Source organism: Exophiala mesophila (assembly GCF_000836275.1).
Source record: "Exophiala mesophila strain CBS 40295 unplaced genomic scaffold supercont1.2, whole genome shotgun sequence".
NCBI lineage: Eukaryota > Fungi > Ascomycota > Eurotiomycetes > Chaetothyriales > Herpotrichiellaceae > Exophiala > Exophiala mesophila.
The window spans coordinates 2,296,404-2,316,711 of record NW_015622505.1 but is presented as its reverse complement, the minus strand read 5'-3'; the positions used below and the strand labels follow the sequence as shown (position 1 = coordinate 2,316,711).

The 20,308-nt window shown below is 50.5% G+C and overlaps 8 protein-coding genes across 8 annotated transcripts; 4 read left to right on the top strand and 4 right to left on the bottom strand.

Moving 5' to 3' along the window:
• Positions 1 to 105: 105 nt before the first annotated feature.
• On the bottom strand, positions 106 to 1,289 carry PV10_02656 (uncharacterized protein; the record flags this gene model as incomplete). Its single annotated transcript, XM_016366998.1, has 1 exon — positions 106 to 1,289. The coding sequence occupies exon 1, from the start codon at positions 1,066 to 1,068 to the stop codon at positions 106 to 108; it is 963 nt and encodes a 320-aa protein (XP_016226516.1). The 5' UTR covers positions 1,069 to 1,289.
• Positions 1,290 to 4,470: 3,181 nt separating this feature from the next.
• Positions 4,471 to 6,389, top strand: PV10_02655 (uncharacterized protein; the record flags this gene model as incomplete). The annotated part of the gene is made up of 6 exons (XM_016366997.1): positions 4,471 to 4,679; positions 4,729 to 4,936; positions 4,993 to 5,009; positions 5,065 to 5,167; positions 5,224 to 6,161; positions 6,218 to 6,389. The coding sequence occupies 6 exons, from the start codon at positions 4,471 to 4,473 to the stop codon at positions 6,387 to 6,389; spliced, it is 1,647 nt and encodes a 548-aa protein (XP_016226515.1).
• An 850-nt stretch (positions 6,390 to 7,239) lies between these two features.
• On the top strand, positions 7,240 to 10,216 carry PV10_02654 (uncharacterized protein). The gene is made up of 4 exons (XM_016366996.1): positions 7,240 to 7,409; positions 7,465 to 8,036; positions 8,122 to 9,834; positions 9,891 to 10,216. Exons 1-3 carry the CDS (start codon positions 7,367 to 7,369, stop codon positions 8,962 to 8,964), a joined length of 1,458 nt encoding a protein of 485 aa, XP_016226514.1. The 5' UTR covers positions 7,240 to 7,366; the 3' UTR covers positions 8,965 to 9,834; positions 9,891 to 10,216.
• On the bottom strand, positions 9,090 to 10,964 carry PV10_02653 (uncharacterized protein). Its single transcript, XM_016366995.1, has 3 exons — positions 10,409 to 10,964; positions 10,256 to 10,353; positions 9,090 to 10,201 (listed from the first exon to the last, which is right to left on the bottom strand). Exons 1-3 carry the CDS (start codon positions 10,858 to 10,860, stop codon positions 9,213 to 9,215), a joined length of 1,539 nt encoding a protein of 512 aa, XP_016226513.1. The 5' UTR covers positions 10,861 to 10,964; the 3' UTR covers positions 9,090 to 9,212.
• Positions 10,965 to 13,714: 2,750 nt separating this feature from the next.
• On the bottom strand, positions 13,715 to 15,397 carry PV10_02652 (uncharacterized protein; the record flags this gene model as incomplete). The annotated part of the gene is made up of 1 exon (XM_016366994.1): positions 13,715 to 15,397. The coding sequence occupies one exon, from the start codon at positions 15,395 to 15,397 to the stop codon at positions 13,715 to 13,717; it is 1,683 nt and encodes a 560-aa protein (XP_016226512.1).
• Positions 15,398 to 15,672: 275 nt separating this feature from the next.
• Positions 15,673 to 16,884, top strand: PV10_02651 (uncharacterized protein; the record flags this gene model as incomplete). The annotated part of the gene is made up of 1 exon (XM_016366993.1): positions 15,673 to 16,884. The coding sequence occupies one exon, from the start codon at positions 15,673 to 15,675 to the stop codon at positions 16,882 to 16,884; it is 1,212 nt and encodes a 403-aa protein (XP_016226511.1).
• Positions 16,619 to 18,633, bottom strand: PV10_02650 (precorrin 3B synthase CobZ). Its single transcript, XM_016366992.1, has one exon. It carries the CDS (start codon positions 18,518 to 18,520, stop codon positions 16,931 to 16,933), a length of 1,590 nt encoding a protein of 529 aa, XP_016226510.1. The 5' UTR covers positions 18,521 to 18,633; the 3' UTR covers positions 16,619 to 16,930.
• Positions 18,634 to 19,236: 603 nt separating this feature from the next.
• Positions 19,237 to 20,210, top strand: PV10_02649 (uncharacterized protein). The gene is made up of 2 exons (XM_016366991.1): positions 19,237 to 19,755; positions 19,811 to 20,210. Exons 1-2 carry the CDS (start codon positions 19,303 to 19,305, stop codon positions 20,186 to 20,188), a joined length of 831 nt encoding a protein of 276 aa, XP_016226509.1. The 5' UTR covers positions 19,237 to 19,302; the 3' UTR covers positions 20,189 to 20,210.
• Positions 20,211 to 20,308: the final 98 nt, after the last annotated feature.

Genomic DNA, 20,308 nt, shown 5'->3' with positions numbered 1-20,308 from the left:
ATTAGTTTCATTTGACACCTCCCTAACACAACTACCTCCTGTTCCGAGAGCATTGTAGATGACAAACAACAGCGACGTTGCACTCTAGTATCTCCCCATTGTCTCTCACGACCTCTTAACTCGTTCACCTCCTCCCATTTTATCCAACCTCTCTTGTTCTGACTGCCCTCCCGCCCCACGCGACACCGCATCTTCTTCCTCTCCCTCTCCCGCATCTTCTACTCCCTCCCACTTCCTACCCTCACTCAACGACCCAACACTAAACCCTCTTCTCTTAAGTTCAGGAAGCACCACTTCCAACATCTTCGGCGTCCACGGCCGATCATGACATATAACGATCCCACCAGGACGTACACTCCGCAAAATATGCCAGGTATTCAGCCATGACCACCGGATCTGTGCATCGTGAGGATAGATAGATCCCAAAACACATTTATACTCAAGAGACGAAAGTAGAGCAAGCATACGAGCTGTGAAAAACCCACTTCCGGGTCGGAAATAGCGAGGTGGGATTCGAACCGGACCAATTGTTCTTGTTGACATATCAGTGGCGGTAGCGGTGTGATCACCCTCGTCGTCATTGTCGTCGTCGTCGTCGTCGTCGTCGTCGTCAACGAGAACAGATTGATGATCGTAAATCTCCTTCACCCGCCCTTCAACCTCCTTAATCTCCCTCTCCAAAACTTCATCCGATAACCGGAACGACGGCTTATCATACATAGCATGATTAGCAAGTTCATGTCCCTGAGCCACAAGTGATCGAAGCGTGGATTCATGGCCTGGGATTTGACTACCGATGACAAAGAATGTGGCGTGGATGTTGTGAGCGTGTAGGATTTCGGCGATGCGTGCGGTGTGCGTGCTGGGAACATCGTCGATAGTTAGCATGAGGATGGGTTTGGTGGTTGGGAGGTGGAAGAGAACGGTTGGATAGAGTCGGGAGACATAGCGGATGAGATAACTTGGTGGGAGGTAGATGTGGTAGAGGATGATGATAAGTAGTACTACGAGTGTGGATAGGAGGGTGATTGTAGGGGTGAGGATGGGACCGAGGGGCGAGAAGGACATGATTGAAATGATTGATTCTTGTCATAGGTTTAGGAAGGATTGTCTTCTCATTCATTGAGGCTGGGCCTCATAGGTTCGTTCCATGTTTCGTTGGTCACCTGAAGGAGGGACAGCGTGGCCCCGTCTTTCGGTGGTGTTTAGAACGAGTATCGGCTCTGACTGGGATGCTCGGTCTCACAAGGCTACTAACTATAATTGAGAGGGGGGAGGACGAGTCGAAGTTGGTTCTGATATCAAAAACAGTCCTACTTTAGCCAATGGTGACGCCGCGCTTGTGCTTGTGCTTGTGCTTGTATGCGTTACCACGTGACTGTATACTCACAGTTTGATTGCCGCTTTTAGTTGGCACAGGGACCCAGCCTTGTCGACATCAACATGGCCAGACTCATCATCTACAATGAATGCCCTTTTGAAACTTTTATAGGTAGAGCGTAGGCAAATGGCACTTGTACTTTCCAGTCGCGGTTTTAGATATCAAGTTGAACTCTCTATGAATGATTAAGATACACCTTACCGGTCCTTTTTGGTGTCACATACATCTTTTTGTCAATCATATCATAGCAGTGGCAGTATCAGTCAATCTGCATCTCTATCTTATATCATGGCAATAACAGGACATCCTTCAAGACGGCCATGGCGCCAAATAGATCATTGTCGTGATATTTCCTCGCATTGATCTGCAAGCCAACTGGAGCACCTTCGAAATCACCCTCGTCCCACGCTTCCTTGACCAGGCGACAGTCGTCTGCAAGCGGCTTATAGTCTGGAGCATACTTCTCCCCCTTCTCCGCTTTCAGAGGCGTTGGGAAACTAAGACCCGGGAAGTCTACCAGATTCCAGATTGTCGTATAGGCCCAATGACGTGTCTTGTCATGTTCTTGCGCCGTTCCAACATGACATGGTCCAATGACGACATCCACATCTTGAGCGTTCCAATGTTCCAAGTACTCGGCCCGGAACGTGTCCCGTTCAAAGCGTAGATTATTGACATCGTAGACATCGCCCAATTTGCCACCCTTGGGGAGGAGGACTTGTGTCAACGGAAGGATTGGTTCGCCTGTTGCTTCGATGGCGGCGACAACCCCCAGTCCAGCATCCGGTAAGAGTAGACGTCTGATCAGATCCAAGGCCTCGGCAGCCTTGTATTGTTGGAAGTCTTTGACTTCGATCAAGTCGCTGTACTTGGGATCCGAAAGCAACTTTCTCACCCATGCCATGCCTCGTTTGATCGGTGGTTGAGGGTCGATAAACCCGTCGTTATCAAGAATGCCGACTTTGAGGCGTCGAGGGACTGCCGTCTTCAATCCAATCCACGTAGTGGGAATCATCTTTGGATCTTCGAGCCATGGCTTGCTGTCGACAGTGACCCGATTAATCAGCTCCATGTCCCTGAGGCTTCGCCCTAAGGGACCAGTGGAAGCTTCGACGTTCAGTTCGGCTGGCATTGCTCCTCGCAACATTCTCAGCATCGGAAGTAAACCTGTGCTTGGTTTCCAACCGTAAAGGCCACAAAAAGCCGCAGGCGCCCGAATACCCCCGCCAATATCGCTTCCTATTCCAAAAACGGATCCCCTTAACGCGATCAAAGATGATTCTCCTCCAGAAGATCCACCAGGACTAAGGTTGATGTTGTACGGGTTTAATGTCCGCCCATAGTATGAGCTACATTCCATGTGCATGATCGCCTGTGGCTGGTTCGTCTTGCAGAAGAAGACCGCTCCTGCTTTCCGCAGTATGTCAACCATCTGACAGTCCTTGTCATCGGGGAACCTCAAGCTTAACATGCCAAAGGAAGAGTTCTGCCCGGCAATCGCCATATGTTCCTTAATGGACACCGGTACTCCATGAAGAGGTCCGACGGTTTTGCCAGTCTTGAGGAAATGTTCGTCGAGCCGGGCAGCTTGCTCGATAGCAGCTTGAGGGAAGAATTGAGACATGCATCGAACGAGCTGGTGAGCGATGGCAGCTCGTTTGATAAACGCCTTGACAACCGTCACAGCCGTGTATTTACGTGCTGCAATTGCTTCTGCCAGACCGGTAGCATCGTAGGCTTCAGTGATCTCAAGTTCTTCGGCGTTCAATAGGCCGCAGGTACTGGGTATGTTGGAGACATCTTTAGGTGGGTTGTCAATGAGGTCTTGCGGAAGATACCATTCCTCCGGGATGTTTGCGGAGATTTCAGCAAGGATTGGAAGACGTTGTGCTTCGTATTCAGGTGTGCCCTGAAGCATAGGCTTCACGTCAATGATAGAAAGTGGTCGCGGACCCATGTTGGAAAGTTACTGTGAGGAGTGCGTGTTTTCATGGACATTGTGGGCAGATTCACTTACTGATATAGGCTTGTTTGTTTGAGTGATCAGCACCCGTCTCACCATCAGTAGAGTACGATTTAAGTCGTCTAATGCGACAGTGATCATCGTACTCGCATTTATGCAGAGCACTATTTCACATACGGGAAACACTTCTCTTGTCCATGGTCCGCTGGTCCTTCGGCGCCCTATTTCAGGCCTTCCAGAAACTCTTATTCCGAGTACGACGTTCTTCATGTTTGAATGCCTGATTTCTTTGGAGAATCCAGGTCATTTATCTGTTGGAGAGAGATTGATACTGACTAAGCTACAAAGGAGGCATCGGATGCTACTCGTACAAGGATTCAAAACGCCGCGACATGACTCAAAGGCCGCGGTGGACTATCCACCAATCAAACAGGTTACCGCCAAAGTTTCCAAGAGGGCCCCGACAAAGAGATGTCAACTAGCGAAGCTGGGGGCAATGCACCAATCTACTTTACGGCAGGTCGATATCTGCCAGCCGATGGTCATATGCAACTTTGATAGCCATAAGTGGCAGAAGGTCTCTGAAAACACGGCACCCGCTAACATATCCTTGGTGATGATAACTAGTTTGGATTCGCGGGTATCTATACGTGTAGGATGACCTCCACTAAGCAATCTTCGAGCAAATCTGCTTCTTTACCGCCAAACCTTCTGGCAGGGTTCGAGGACCCCCTCTCCGATCTGATAGTCCTGGATGGTTGTTCGTCTGGCGCTAATCCAGCAGAGTGGTTACACGACTACCCGTGTTGGGCTATCTCCCCACATGGCCTGGACCATGGACCGTAAGTGACCCTGCATTCATAGTTGATCTCCTTGATTTCGATATCGCTATCATATCTCTCGAGTTCACGCCCTGTCAACTATCTGTCCCAAACAAGGAATAGATCCAGAGATAGATTGCTAGGCACCATTGAGAAGGCTAAGCTCCACGGCTTTCAAGATATCTCCCTAGCCCAGACAGAAAGGTATAAGACTTTCGTCAAAGTCCCCAAAATGTGATTGATCAGGCATCGCTTTCTTCTGATACAAGGCTCGCCTTACGCATATCGAATTTTTGGCCCCAAACATGGCACCTTCAAGTCAGCCTTCCAATGGCGAGGCAGGTAGCATTCCTGGCACAGTGCATTTGGTCGACCTCGATCATACTATGCATACTCGCCACGCCACTGGTGGTGACAAAGACATCGTACTCGACCCTACGCCGTCTGCTGACCCCAATGACCCTCTTAATTGGGACCCTCGCAGGAAGCTGATGTCAACCATATGTGTCAATCTGTAAGGTTTCCCATTTTGGTATCTGGAATCTGTGCTGACTATTGTCCAGGTATACCTTCTTCATCGGCATGTCCGGCTCCACCGTATACTCGGTTCTGGTTCCTCTATCCCAAGCCAATGGGGTGTCTATATCTACTCTCGTTGAAGGCGGTGGATACATGTTTCTGCTTCTGGGCTGGGGCTTACTGTTCTGGAACCCTTTCGCATTGAGATACGGAAAGCGCATGACATATCTTCTCTCCACATTAGGAGCCATTGTGAGTGGGCATCCAATAAAGGAAAATATCAAGTATTTAAACTGATTTTCAAAAAGGGCACGTGTGTCTGGAGGTGATTTTCGCCCGTCTTGTCGGATTTTTGTGTGTCTTTATTGATTTTCAAACAGTGCATATGTCAAGACTGATGGCGAATGGCTCGCTCGTTCTATTGTCCAGGGATTTGTTCTTGCCCCGATCGAAGCACTACCAGAAATATCCGTCACTGATGTGGTAAGCGATGACAGTTTAGAAACTACCGAGATCGAGTGCTGATCCCAACGAACCAGTATTTTACCCACCAGCGTGGTCGTTACATGGGCTTTTATGCCTTCACACTCGCGGGTAGCAACTACTTTGCTCCTGTGATATGCGGATTCATTGCTGAACACCAAGGCTGGCAATGGGTCTTCTACTATCCCACTATTTTCCTGGGGTTTTTGTTCGTGTTCCTCTTCTTCTTCATGGAGGAGACAAACTACGTTCGACAGACAACTGGTATCGTTGCCGACGCTGATACATCACTCCTGGACCCAAGCCAATCGGCCGATGAAGAGAAGACTCCTACCACATCAGGGGCAGCCGAAAAGGTACTTACTGGCACGGATGTTACCCCCGTGGTCGCCGAAGCGTATCCTCCACCTAAGACTTTTGTTCAGAAGCTCAAGATCTGGCACCCAACGCCCGGAAAAAGCATGATCCAGCGAGCTCTTTCTAGCTTGAAATATCTTAGCTGGCCGATCATATTCTACGCAGGCTTCTCCTACGGATCCTATTTGATCTGGTTCAATGTCCTGAACGCAACAGCTTCTGTGATCCTGAGCGCACCCCCATACAACTTCTCTTCTTCGATGGTAGGCCTCAGTTATCTATCTTGCACGATCGGTGTCGTCATCGGCGCTCTCCTTTCTGGAACCGTGAGTGATTGGTTGACGCTCAAACTTGCAAGGCGAAACGGTGGTATCATGGAAGCAGAGCATCGTCTTTGGCCTTTCACAGCCTGTCTGATCCTCGTCCCATGCTCCCTTATTCTCTGGGGCGTGGGAGCGGCAAACAGTGTTCACTGGTTTGGCCTGGTTTTCTCCATGGGCACTCTAGCTTGTGGTACAACTTTTGGGGTCACTCTCAGTATCAACTACCTCATTGATAGTTATCACGAGCTTAGCGCCGATGCTATGGTTACAGTGATGTTGGTGCGAAATACCATGTCTTTCGCCATGAGTTACGGGTAAGTCACAATCGAGCAGCGCATGTTTTCCTCAGAAACTGACAAAAGCACAACAGCATAACTCCTTGGTTGAACGGGATGGGTCTTCAGAACTGTTTCATCACTGCGGCCTTTGTTGGCCTGGCTGCAAGTTCAGTTTTCTTGATCATGATCAAATTTGGCAAGATGTTCCGTGCTCGCAGCGCTGCTAAATACTGGCAGTTGGCTGCCGCCGCTCATGAGGGCTGATCTTGAAGCCACGAGCTGGGATATGCTTTTGGAGAGCGCAATTCCCTGTTGTGGAGATGGTGGCATCCATCTTGACAACTTGGTTCTCGTGAGCCCATGTACTCAAGTCACTACATCCCTCATTGTCTGTCACTATCTTGTTGTGCCTTACAATCGTCTATACATGAACTTTACATATACCAGCAATGGTAGGCCATTTTGTGGTCAGTAAAGAAGGTTGGCCTCCACATCGAAGCAGCATTAAGCGACAATGATGTCTAGACTCGATCTATCCAAGTGATACTGATTGAATGCAATTCTCACCATGCAAAGTAAGAGTAACTTGTATTAAACAAGTATCTTAACCTCCCAGTATCTCAAGTATTGCTACTCGTAGATACTTGCTGGGTTGATGGTCACGGGTAGGTGCATATGGAATGCCAAAACGTGCACCCAAGCGACTTCCTCCTCATTGACTCTTCTTCTCTTTCTCGAGATAGATAGACCAATTCTTTCATCATTCGGTTGGTCCATAAACCTACCCAACCATGATAAATCATTCACCACCATATAGCCGGGTGGCGCTCTTTTCTCTTGCCTAATTAGGTTTCATTATGGGGCCATTCATGTCCGGGCGCTCGTCGCCTGCGAATAGAACGACCTTCCGTCAACCATTAAGCTTATGCCAAACACAAGCACTACGTTTCTTACTTAACGTGGCTAGGACGATTAGCTTCTGCCCGAGGGCCCCTACGAGCCGCTGGCCTGGGCCCCTCGGCCCAAATGTTAGGCATCCAAGCCTCTCGCCCATCTCCCAATTAATAATGCGCACGGCACCTCCAATCTACCCTCGAATATCTTCGCAAGGATTGTCCTTCCCACCCGTGCCCAACTCACGCAAGGCGGCATTGGGCGCTATCTCCGCGATTCCATGGCAAAGTACTTAATGCCCATTTGAGGCGAGGCACTCACAGTTTCTCCTATATGGTCACATCGTCATGGCAGTACCGAGATTGCGAGTGAAGACAGGTTGCCAGACTTGTAAGTGGTTGACAAACATGAAAGCGCTAATTTCTGGCTAAGAGTCTGGTCCCAGGCAGAACACGCAAGAAGAAATGCGACGAGGCACGACCTACATGCCAGCGCTGCAAGGCTCTGGGTTGGCGCTGCACATGGCCGACCTCAGAGGAACTCGTGGATCGAAGGCAAAAGTCGGCTCCGCGTCGCAAGTCCCATCCAGCCATCAAAGACGAACCGAGTCCAGAGGAACAACAGCAATGGGATTGGGAAGAAGGTCAACTGTCTTTAACGTCTTCGCCAACGTCATTTGAGGAATTGGCTCAAGATATCAAGCCCATGCTTTTCGATCATTTCAATGACAAGTACTTCCAACTTATCCTATTGCCCAGCTGTCATCCAGAGTACTCCTATGTGACGTTCAACGAAATTGCAACACAGTTGCCAGATTGTCGAGGACTTCAGTACACAGTCCTGGCAAACGCCGCGTCACATCTATACTCGATCGGTAAATCTGGATCAATGAAGGAGCTCGCTCTCATATACTACTCACAAGCCCTGCGAGACCTCCACCAACTTCTTGAAACTGCCGCAGAGCTGGAGACAGACAATGGTTTGTTGATGTCGGTGATATTACTGTACACACTCGGGGTGAGTTTTCACATGCGCATCTCCTTTGAACATAAGCACCTTCTCTGTTTATTCGTACCGACTGACACTCGCCACCATCGACCAGTCCACAAGCATAGGAACCTACAGCGACGTCCCGCGCCATCTCGGCGCCGCCGTCAAGATTGTGACTTTGCGCATGTTCCAGGCTCGCGCGGCCATCCGGCCGACGGTTCTCCCGGCCTTCGATCGGCTGCTCCTCGAAAGTGTACTCAACGCCATGTTCACCGTGAGTTTAGGTCTGTGGTCTGAGCCATTCGACTCGGACGACGCATTCCAGCCGAGCTTTTGGCTCCATGCAGAACGCCTGCTTAACCATTCGGATCTTTCTCCTCCCCCACCGACTGGTCTCAGGAATCCTGTCGTTGGCATTCCTGTTGCACTTTTGAAACTCTTCCTCCTTATCAGACAGCTCCTATCTGATCTGAATGGGACAGACATCGACACAATCAGGGACTTGAAGCTCGAAGTGGCTTCGTGGGAATCATCAATCGATTATTGCTCTGCTGTCGACCACGCTAATAATGACGATGGCGAATTAGGCACGCCTCACCTTCAAATGGCTCAGGACGCAGCGTCCCTGTTCATCGTCTGTATATCTGTGCTTACGGAGCAGTTGTTGTTAGGCGATTCAAATATCAACATACCTCTACCACATGACCCGGAGAGCTGGCAGATGCGGCTGGCTCGGTCGGTGATGGAAAAATACAGCGAAAACGCTATTTGGGCTAGGTTTTTCAACATTAACATGGCGGTCTACACGCTCGGGTATTTCGTGGCTCGCGACCACGATATCGATCTGATTCGACGAGACTTGCAACGGAGATGGGACCACACTAATTTTGGTCTCACTTTGCGATATCGCAAGGATCTGGAAATCACGTGGGCCTCACGAGGACTTGGGGGATGATGCTGATGACGATAATGGGTACAGTCCGACAAAGTTCTGGGCACGACGCAATTATCAACGAATGTCAATGCAAAAAGAGAAGATCGTTTTGATAAACAGACAGGATTTTATTCCTCGTTGCCTCTATTTAATAGTGGTATCATACGCATCTCTTCGTCACATCAGGTATACTCGTCGCAGGCTCAAAAGAAAACTTCGAATAACGACAACAAAACCAATCATTATAGGATGGTTGGACTTTTATTCCATCATCTACCACCAATTTGACCTTTGGGCACAGGTCTGATCCAGCTGACAGCGACGTTTATGCCGATGACCATGATACCGGCAATCCAAAAGCTTTCGGCATAGTTTGTGCCGTGGAAGCGGAAGAGGATAGCGAAACAGATACCCCCGAGATTTCCAACGGCGCCGGTGATACCGGAAACGATACCGTTGGCATGAGGGTGCACGTGGGGCACGAGAGCAAAGTTGGCGCCGTTGCCAGCTTCGAGGAAGACAGCCATGCCGGCGATCAAACCAAACAAGGTAGCTTCGTCGTGCGGATCGGTCTTACCAATGGCGACGAGGAATGCTCCGCTGATAATTCCCACGGAGGAAATCCAGGCCTTCTTGGCCCATAGGTTTTTGGTGAGGTAGCGGTAGATCAGGTCACCGACCATGCCTCCTAGAGGACGAGTGACGACGTTCAGAAGACCAAACATGGCAGCCCATCGACCGGAGCCGGTTTGACCCAAGTGAGGGAAGTTCTTCAGGTAGTAGGCGCCGAGGTAGGAGTTGATGGCCAGTTCACCGCCAAAAGAGCAGAAGTAGGTGGCTCCATGGAAGAGAGTCTGCAAGGAGAAAACAACCTTCAAGCTTTCGCGCAAGGTAGGCTTCGCGATGACTTCTCCGCGAGCGATGTCCAGCATCTGACCCTCGGATAGGTGTGCTTCGCGGTTGTGAGCAATCGGTGCAGTGGGCTTCTCGCCCTTTTCCTCATCCATTCTGGGGGTCGAGGAGCCAGAGTTGGGTTGCTGTTCATCCATGACGACTCCCTTGGCGTCGGTGGTGGTGGTAACGCCGTGGGCAGACAGCAGCTGGGCGGTGTGAAGATGTCGTTCGCTCCATTTGCCGGTGGGTGTGTCGGGGCAGAAGAAAATCATGGTGAGGGCGGTTGAGACAATGAGGATGAATGGCACGAGGAAGGCAACTCGCCATGCAACGTGAGGTGTGAGTCCTCGATCATGGACCAAAGCTGGATGATGGATCAGTAATAGTTCGTGAGAAGGCCAAGCAGTCGAGGACTTACAGTTGAAAATGACGGGCATCAAAAAGTAGGTGATGCCACCTCCGGAGTTACCCCAACCACCAATCAATGCATTCGAAGTACCGACGACGTTCTTATCACTGGGGTCGAGTTAGTATTTGGGTTTCAATGAAGTCGCTGGGGAGAGGAACTTACAAGAAAGCCGTGGACCAGACCTGGCAGGGGACGAAAGAACCGCCCAGGATGCCAACGAAGAAACGAATGGTGATCAAGGCTCCAACACTGTTTGCTGTTCCAGAGAGGGCAGTGGGAATAGAACCAAGAAGAAGAGTGCCAATGAAAGTCCATCGAGCACCGAATCGGTCACAACAGGGCCCGGCAACGACTCGAACCAGGAGGGTGGCAGTGAGAGCGGCAATGTTGGAGTTGGCGACATCAACGGTACTCATGTGGAGATCTTTTTTGATAGTGACAGTCAACAGTGGTGGGAAGGCATACCACGACCAAAAGGCAATGAAGAAGCCGAACCAAGACATGAAGAATACACGGCCGTACATGTCGACGACATTAAAAATGGGAATAGACCGCGCCTTGTGGTTGACTGGGTTGACCTCTGGCGCCTGCCATAGCATCTTGATGTCGAACATGGCTGCTGATGTGTTGTGGTTACACGGTGTGGGAATTTGGTGGAAACCCTCTGAACTTGAGATGAGGCGCCGGTTGGTCCTTTTGAATGAGATCGATGGCTCTGGAGAAGATAGAACAATGGGCATAGGATGTTGGCGACTCGATGCTGGATATATAGATCTATAGATCTATGTGCTGGATTGATATGTCACCAGCATTTCTCAAATGGTGAATGCCCCCCCCAAAACGCTTTTGGTTATCAGTGCCAAGCACTGATCTGGGACTGAACCAACGAAACCTAGATCCAGAACTTTCAACCACGGACCATTTTCTCCGCGCATCAAGGCCAATTCAGGACCAGGGTTGTCTAATGGCTGACATCTGATAGGCTGGGAAGTTATGCAGATCCTCTTTCAGTGGGTTCGTCTCCGCGGTTTTGGCAACATCAGCATCTGGAGGTCGATCTTGTATGTTGGCCACGGAGATGGCTTGTCATTCTTGGAGGCTGACCAACGTGACGCCTCTCAACATCTTCACATGTTGGGATATATTTGAAATCTAGATCAGTGTTGTGCCTTTATTTTTCTGTATGATTGTGATTCCACCATTCGAGGCAAAGGGGGTAATCTTCAAGCCCATGTTGTTGCTCTTCACCACATGATGTCACGTCCAAGTAATGGTGGCTGATGGACAGCTGTATGTTGAAGTCCATCTGCACACTATCGTACTCCAAGACCGATCCCTGCAAGTATGAAGATGGATGATCATCGCAGCTTGAGATGTCACTGCCGTCTGCGCAGTAACACAAGGGCATGACAGGCGATGAATTTCCGTGGGACGACACCGTTGCAGATCGAGAGTGGCATGGGTGCCGACCAGAAGTGCCAGACTATGGCTGCTGGGCCAGACCTTGGAGGAGGTGGTGGCTTGTCGCGCCTTACCTACAGTACTGCATGGGTGAAGCACAGCGAGGGTCATTCTGTCGTGACGGATGTGGATGGTGAGAGATAACGACGTGTTGGGGATTCAGTGGTGGACGTTGACTCTGAGCCAATCAGGCAGTGCCAAGCTCCACACTACTACATCTTATTCGCCAGCCAAGATTGAAAGGTGGGTTCCTCGCTCTCACAGAGAGATAAGAACCAATGCGCCGTCAGCCATTAGGGCAACGTCAGTGTGTATTAAGCTCCTGTGATAGTAGCCAGCGCTGGTCCTTGATAAGATATAGACATCACTCTGCTTCTCCGAGGGCGACGGTGAGCTGACAGATCGACGTCCAAAGCATATTTATTCATTTGCAATACTAACATTTGCATACTATGGCATCAGGCTCTGTGGTCACATGACTCGCGACCTTCACGGGGGCCTCCTTAGGTCTCCCCCCTTCGCCCACGACACAACTTGGATCCCAGCTCCTGGATCTTGACGCTGGCGAGCGCTATCACCCAGGGCGTGGCTCCTACAGCGCACTGCACCGATATGCTCTCTTAGTCTCCGCCGCACTAGGTCCTTCCGTGCGTGTTCTGACACCAGTCTCAACATCTCCCGGTTGACCTGGTCCTGGTTCGTCCTGTGGAGTCTCCTCTAATGCCGCCCGTCGACGGTCAAACTCGGCCCAGACAAGCACGACCGCGATGTATGTGATCCAGACCACCCCCGCGATAATCCCGTACACGAGGGGAGGCCAAGATGGCCATCGTGGTTCTGGCACCGTCTCGGCAAAGTGAAACCCCAGCCCGCCATTGATCATGCCCAGCGTCATGAGAACTCGGCCCAGCCATATATGCAGGTGAGCAAGGAGAACAATCTTGGGATGGCGTTGGAAATATCGATGGTTGGCAATCTCAGTCAGTGGCTGGACCAGCATGAGCCCCAGGACGCACAGTCCGATCACTGGATGGTACGCGTCAAGCTAGTAAATTCCTCAGTCAGATTTTTTACGATGCCAAACTCCTCGGAGAATAGCCCAAAGTCGGAAGAAGGCTGCATCCTTACCCTTTGAATCGTGTTCCCCATCCAGATGCCCATGCCGGCCGCGGCTACAAAAAACGCCATCCCGATCGCCTGGACCACAGCGTGGATCCACACAATGTTTCGGTGGTTCCAAACACGAATGATGATCCCCCCCAAAGGAAACCAAACCAGAAACGCGCTGGCTGCGAGCACGGCATGCGCAATCCGCACACGGTTGTAATAATGATAAGGTATTTCAAACATCCAGACAGCAATCCCTGCCAGTGTCGTCCCTCCTGGTAGGTTGGTGCCAGCCGGCCACTCCTCAAAGTTGAAGTCGCTGGAAATTGCCCCCTCGGTCGGTCGGAGGGCTATCGTGCCTGTTGGCCATAGGTCTTTTGCTATCCTGTTGACGCCTGTCGCCGATTCATCCGACGACTGCACGTACGGTACAGCTGTGGCGGCTTGGTTTTAAATCAGCATATCATTTCGATTATTGGACGCCACCATGAATCTTTGCAGTCTCACGTACCTGAAATGCTGCACAACGCAAGTAGCCACGTCAATGGGAGCTTGTTCATCGACATCGTTTCGATTCTTCAGCCATGCCAAACTAGATCTTTCGAGGTTGAGAAACATACCTAGCTTCATCTGACGAGAGACCTCATAGCCAAGACTCGCATGTGCCCTACCCATCCTGAGATGCATTGCTTTGTTTGCATCCTTGAAAAGGTGGCAGCCCGGAAACGACTGGAATGCAGCCAAGTTCGCGTACGGACATTCCACAAAAGCCCAAAAATCAAAAGATCGACATTACTACCAAAGCCAAAAATTGGGTCTTCGTGTTTCGTCATTCGTCAAATCGTAAGTCCTGAGAGGTTCCGGCAATCCTCGTTCCTACACATCTTCCCTTTTCTTCTCTCAAATCAGTAACACTCCATGTTGGCTCCACCATTGTTGCCAATCTATGACCTTTCGTTCCCTCCTCGCCTCTTCGGCTGCAAACACCACAGCATGACTGAGGATAATCTCTGCCAAATCGCAGCCCACTAGCTCCCGCTGTGCTTCGGCCACAGTCATCATACTGTTGTCGACATTTTGCACTGCTTGAACAAATGCCCCGGCTAGACCCCAATCGCCGCCTCCGTGGCTTTTTTCCACCTCTGGAGCCTGTTTGGGAATATCGTGTACGATGGTTTGGTTGTCTGCAAATGTGTGAACAGTAATGGTATGGGAGTCGTATGTCACTTCCCCCAGCGAACCGTACACTCTGCCTCTCCGCTCGCACTGCGCCTCGGTGGGATAAGTCATGTGAAATAGGGCATGTTTAGGTCCCCGGCCATATTCTTGGCCATTCACAGGATCCTCGTCCCATGCTATCGTCACCGTTTGGTCATCGACGACATCATTGTCCGCTTCGTAGACACAACGGCCGTACCAGCTTCTACTAGCAATGGCACTGTCATCCGTGATTGACTTGTCGTAATCCTCACCGAGTTTTTGCATCAGCCTTTCCTCGGCTGCATCCCATCCATTCGATTGAACAATATCCTCGATCTCGGGCACGACAATCTTCAATGGCCAACCAGTGTCCTTCTCGTTTCGCAGCCAACGATCGCGATAAATCTTCTTGGCAGAATAGATACAATCAGGCTCGGCGGGACAAGACAGACAATTGCTCGTCGCCGCGCCTGCTGCCTTTGGTTTTCTGCCCTTGCGAAAGTGGGTAACGGCACCGAAGCTGGAAATGGAAGACGGCAGATGAGGTTTGTCACCGACTAGAGGACTCGGCGAACATAGAAGCCACAAGATAAAATCAATGTCATGCCCGGATTTGGTTAGAAGAGAACCAACTCCTTCAGGCGTGGCACGTCGCCAATTGCCCCGCACATACGAATGGGAGAAGTGCCACCAACCCACAGGTTCTGTATGCTCGATTGAAACGACCTCTCCAATAACTTGATCATGAGTCAACAGTTTGCGAAGCTTGATGTTATGTGGTGAATAGTGGAGGACATGTCCAATCGAGACAACCTTGGGCGGGTATTTGGACAAGGCTGTTGAAATCGATAGACAGTCTGACAGAGATAGAGCCAGTGGCTTCTCACACAGGATGTGAAGATTGAAGGGGGCGATGGCTTGAATGATTGGCGCATGCGTCTCGTCCAGCGTACAGATAAAGACGCCCGTGATAGGAAGATATCCTTCTGCCTCGTCCCCGCCATTTTGACGACGTCGAGTTTCCCAATCAACCCACTCTTCCCATCCTCCAAACGATTGGTGCGAGCGAGGCTGCTCTTCCCTGCCCCAGATGTACCTCTCGCCAAACTCTCGTCTCTTGAATGGATCAATTTCGGCTACAGCAGCAATGGTTCCAGTCGTTGACGCTTCGACCGCTCTGGCGTAGGCATTGCCCCGAGATCCGGCTCCAATCACCAGGAATTGAGGTGAGCTCGTAGGTGATATGGAACCCATTCTAGCATATAGATCCGGATTCCTTGATGAGAACAATAATTGAAGTGTTGGTGAGATGAAATGAAGAAGCAGTGTTGCCTCCGTTACATATGAAGTGCGTTGTTGTGTCACCGTGATTGAGGTAGTCATGATTGGCCAGCCTTGTCTTGAGGTTGAGACGAGGCTGTCCCTTTGTTGAAGACCTCCGACTTCTCTCCTTCATCAGCTTCTCATGACAACTGAGACAAGATTCAGTCCGCCAATGTTATAGCTATGTATACCACCGTTGACGACACCATCTCGTCAATGATTTGGAAAGATACTTCTCGCGTCTGAGCATCCTGTCAGAATTCTCTGTCTTATTACCTGAAAAGGCTCTCTTGCACAGAACCCCAGTCAGTTTCTGAAGCAAAGTCAGATAAACTATGGTCCCCGTGCCATTCCTCGGAGCCGTGAAGGCCTCTTTTTGGAGAGGTGGGACTTCCAAAGGTGTCTTTCTCAGCCTGCAGGATTTGCCCGACTGGTTTCAGACAGCTCTCAGGTCAGGCAAAGCTCCCTCTGAAACCGAATTCAGCAGCATGCAAACATTCTTCTCTGCAATCATGGGTTCGCCAGATCCATATGGCCGTCAGCTAAACGGAATGGGAGGAGGCATCTCATCGCTGAGCAAGGCTATGGTGGTTGGTCCCCCCACTCGATCAGGAGCTGATCTCGATTACACCTTCTTCCAAGTTGGGATCAAGGATGGGAAACTGGATATGGCGGGGAATTGTGGAAACTTGAGCTCTGCGGTTGGGCCCTTTGCTTTGAATGCAGCCATCTACAGGTATGGGGCGAGTAGAGATGAAACGAAACAGCCCACGACAACCTCATTGCAAAAGGGCCAGAACCAAACTATCACCATGAAGATGAGGAACACTAATACGAATAAAATCATCGAGTCATCATTCCCAGCATGCCTCATAGACGGAAATTGGCAGTACCAGCAACGAGGAACTACATCCATTGACGGTGTCCCTAGCACATCTTCGAACATCACATTGTCATTTCTAGACCCCGAGGGGTCAAAAACGCAGAGAGCATTACCTACCGGCAACCCCATCGACCTCCTCGAGATTGACGACTTTTCCATAGAGGCGTCATTGATCGATGTCAGCAATCCGGGTATCTTCATCAGAGGACAAGATGTGGGGTGGAAACACGGCGCCACACCCGATGAACTCAACGCAGACAGATCATTAATGGAAAAGCTCGAGAAGATCCGAAGAAAAGGAACTGAAAGAATGGGGTTGGACCCCAATATTAGCAGCATTCCAAAAATTGTCCTGCTGTTCCCTACCACCAAAGAAGGTATCGATATCTCATCTCAGGCTCTGTCCATGGAACAGGCCCACAAGGCTGTGCCTGTGACTCTTGCACTCAACCTTGGGGTGGCCTGCAAAATGACAGGAACTATACCTCATCAGCTTTCGCAGCACCTGAACCCATCCAACACGGTGATTGGGCACCCATCAGGAACCTTGGAAGTCGGCGCGGACTTCCATGGCAGCCACATCAGAAGTGCGCAGCTCATCAGAACCTCCCGCTGCCTGATGGAGGGCTATGTGAATACATCAGGAGCCGAAGATCAAGACTAGGACTAGAGTCAAATGCCCCTAAATTGATCAAGATCAGGTTCGATGTTCATGTCCCGGAGACATTTTGCTGAGCCGCAGCGGCGGCGTGTGCTCCAGCGATACGCCCAAAGACAGTTCCAGCAGTCAACCCTGATCCTCCTGGGTAATTGGAGTAGAACAGACCACCAAGCAGCTCGCCGACGCTGTAAAGGCCTGGGACTGGCTTTCCACTCGACCGGGACACGACGCTCGCGGTGTGAGGATCCACTTTTAGTCCTCCAAAAGTAAATGTAATGCCGCAGACAATCTCGACCGCCCTGAATGGTCCAGTCTCGAGTGGTAAAGCCCAATTTGACTTCGCAAGCGACAGTTTGGTTTGGGAAGATTGCGTAGACAGTCCGTCCTTTTTCGATGGGTCCCATTCGATATGTGGATTCTCTTGTCGAAACGCTCTCGCAGCTCGATTATACTCTTCAATGGTATCAAGGAACTGTTGTTGATGCCTCAGGCCTCGATCACCAAGCTTCACTGCCAGCTCTTGCAGAGTATCCGCTTCTAAGATGGTCGTGACATCTGGTGCATATTCTTCCTTTCGCAGCCATTTGAACCCCTGATCGTCCCAGATTTGGAAAGCTCGAGATCCTGGCTGCTTGAGCACTTCTTTTCCAAAAATCGCATATGTATAGTTCCGAAGATCGAGACCCTCATCAACAAAACGGCAGCCATCGATATTGAGCATGAGGCCGAATGGATATCCGGACTTGGTATATTGATTTGTCAACAAATGATCACCGCCGTGGATCGGGGAATTGGCATCCCAGCAAACCGAGTGGCAGCCAGGGTAATCTCCAGTAGGTTGTGCATCTACCTGGGCCGCCAAACGGAGCCCGTCGCCGGTATTGTACTTGCAGCCTCGGACGTGAGCATGAGCCCATTCACGTCCGAGATGCTGTGCTCGCAGATCGGAGGATGCTTGGAAACCTCCACATGCGAGAATGACACCTCCTCGAGCTCTGAGCGTTCTCGTCGTGCCGTTGTGCGTGACTTGTACACCGAGAACTCGGGTTTTATCGTCGTTCAAGACCAGAGAGGATGCGGTCGTATCCCACGCAATCTTCACACCCGCCTGGACTGCGAGCCGAACATGCCACTCGACCAGAGCCTTTCCTCCGCCTAAGAATGCGGTAACCATACCACCCCAAAACTTATACCTCCCGTCGACCTCGTAGGCTTGACGATGGAAGGATAGATGCCACTTGCCACCATTGTCAGCGATCCACTGAACAGCACCTCGACTACCGTCAACAAGGACTCTGGCCAGTTCTGGGTCGGATCGATTCTGGCACACTCGCTTGATATCTGCATGGAAGTCGTCCTTGCGGTATGGGGTGATGTCAATCTTGTCGATCAGATCCTGGGGTAGACCTTTGGTGCCCTCGGCTGTGTAGAGAATAGGCAACAGGTCGTCCAGGCCATCGAAAGCATACCGATATGCCCCTGCTGTGAAATAAGTGTTGCCTCCTCGCTCGGATTCTGGAGCCGTCTCTACCAGAATGACTTGGGCTCCAGCTTGAGCAGCTGTTGTGGCGGCAGAGAAACCAGCATTCCCACCTCCTACGACGATTACGTCGAACGACTCTTCGAAGTTGGCTGCCATATGGATATCCCAGAGGGCTCAAAACAGCAAGAAAGAGAGGAATAAAGGAGTAGGCAGTCTCAATGATTGGGATTTGTCTAGCTACAATAGCTTTCTAGGACTTGTTGTTGTTGGTTGGGTTGCTTGCTAAAGAGAAAGAGAGGAAGAAGGAAAAAGAGGATATGAGGGGTGGAGGGGTTCTCTAACGTAAGTCTCTTGTCAGGTGTACACCACATGACAACGACTACGAGAGATGGAGTCGAGAAATTGTGCGATGTCCTCTCGATCAGTCTCACGGATCCCAAATGGTTTCGTTGCCATTGAACCCAGGCGGTCATTATAATAGAGAGCATTAAGCGTGTGTTTTCATTTCCTCGGCGGATAAACAGATCGACTGTTCACCCTCCAGGCCCCTCGGTTTTGACGGCTGGCCCCACCACGCCACTTGGACGTCATGATCGCCTAGAACAATTTGTGTCAATTCGATTGATCCGCTGACGTTATAGGCGGTCGCTTCTATTCGAGGGAGTCATTGGGAGTATGATCTCACCCATGATCCAATCCAGCGCCAGCAACACAGTGCTCTGCGATCTTTTAGCTCCGACCCTCGGACGAGGCGGGGTACCTAGAACGTTACCAATCGTCATGAGCCCAGGGGATTAACCTGTGATGGGCAGGATCATATAACAATGCCTGGCGGCTCAAAACGACTTTGAGTCTGTCAAACGATTGTATAACTCTAACCAATTCACACCGTCCATTTCTTCAGACAGCAGAACTTGGTATCCCAGGCACTCCTCAAGATGGCATCGCAAACAGGGCTCAGTGCATGCTGCATTTCTGGTTCTGTCCATTCCGGAACTCCCAGCGGGCGAGAAGACACCATTGGTGGTCTTCCTACATATATCTCAGAGCCGAGTGACGGATCGACTTCAAAGACTGTCGTGTTCGTGACAGACATCTTCGGCTGGAAATTTCAGAATGTACGCCTGTTGGCCGACAATTACGCCAAAGCTGGCTTTTATGTCTACATCCCAGATCTTCACGAAGGAGACAGTTTGCCTATTGAATTTCTACAAAGCGTTGAGCCGTCTTTGAAATCCAAGGAACAGGAGGGACTCCTTGATAAGGCTAAGGAAACAGTGGATATTATGGCGACCTTGGGTCCATGGTTGATCAAGCACCGAGAGGCTGTCGCGGAGCCACTTCTTTCGGGTTTCATTAACACGGTCAAAATGATTCCAGGAACAAATAAGGTGATACCTTCTCCTTGGCACTGCCCAGTCCTTCACTGATGCTGATGATCAATAGGTTGGGGCAATTGGCTTTTGCTGGGGTGGGCGCTATGCCATACTCCAAGCTCATGCTCGCACTCAAGGACAAATTGGAGGCGTGGATGCGGCTTTTGCAGCTCATCCTTCTCTCCTTGCTATTCCTGCCGACCTCGAGCCCGTATCAAAGCCCACAAGTCTTGCTGTGGGAGACAAAGATAGCTTGCTGGACATGAAGTCGGTTGAGCAGATCCGCGAAGCTCTGGGGAAGACTGGTGTGCCCACCGAGGTGAAAGTGTACGAAGATCAAATCCACGGGTTTGCTCTGCGCAGCGATTGGAGCAGTGACAAGGACAAGAAGGCCATGGATGATACGGAGAAGCAGGGTATTGAATGGTTCAAGAAGTATTTGTCCTAGAGCAATCAATCAATCTCGACAGTTCTTTGTCACGTGCAAATCACGTTTAAGTCACGTTGTTTCGTGCCTTCCTCGTTTGCTTGGAACGCGATCATCCAGGCAAGCCTTCCTTAAATGGTT

Coding starts and splice junctions, on each gene's coding strand:
- PV10_02650 (XM_016366992.1), bottom strand. CDS start 18,520: ATGGCAGCCAACTTCGAAGAGTCGTTCGACGTAATCGTCGTAGGAGGT.
- PV10_02654 (XM_016366996.1), top strand. CDS start 7,367: ATGGCAGTACCGAGATTGCGAGTGAAGACAGGTTGCCAGACTT. Junction 7,410..7,464: donor GAAGACAGGTTGCCAGACTT/GTAAGTGGTTGA, acceptor GTCTGGTCCCAG/GCAGAACACGCAAGAAGAAA. Junction 8,037..8,121: donor TATTACTGTACACACTCGGG/GTGAGTTTTCAC, acceptor ACCATCGACCAG/TCCACAAGCATAGGAACCTA.
- PV10_02649 (XM_016366991.1), top strand. CDS start 19,303: ATGGCATCGCAAACAGGGCTCAGTGCATGCTGCATTTCTGGTTCTGTC. Junction 19,756..19,810: donor TGATTCCAGGAACAAATAAG/GTGATACCTTCT, acceptor GATGATCAATAG/GTTGGGGCAATTGGCTTTTG.
- PV10_02653 (XM_016366995.1), bottom strand. CDS start 10,860: ATGTTCGACATCAAGATGCTATGGCAGGCGCCAGAGGTCAACCCAGTC. Junction 10,354..10,408: donor GTCTGGTCCACGGCTTTCTT/GTAAGTTCCTCT, acceptor ACTCGACCCCAG/TGATAAGAACGTCGTCGGTA. Junction 10,202..10,255: donor GATGCCCGTCATTTTCAACT/GTAAGTCCTCGA, acceptor TCCATCATCCAG/CTTTGGTCCATGATCGAGGA.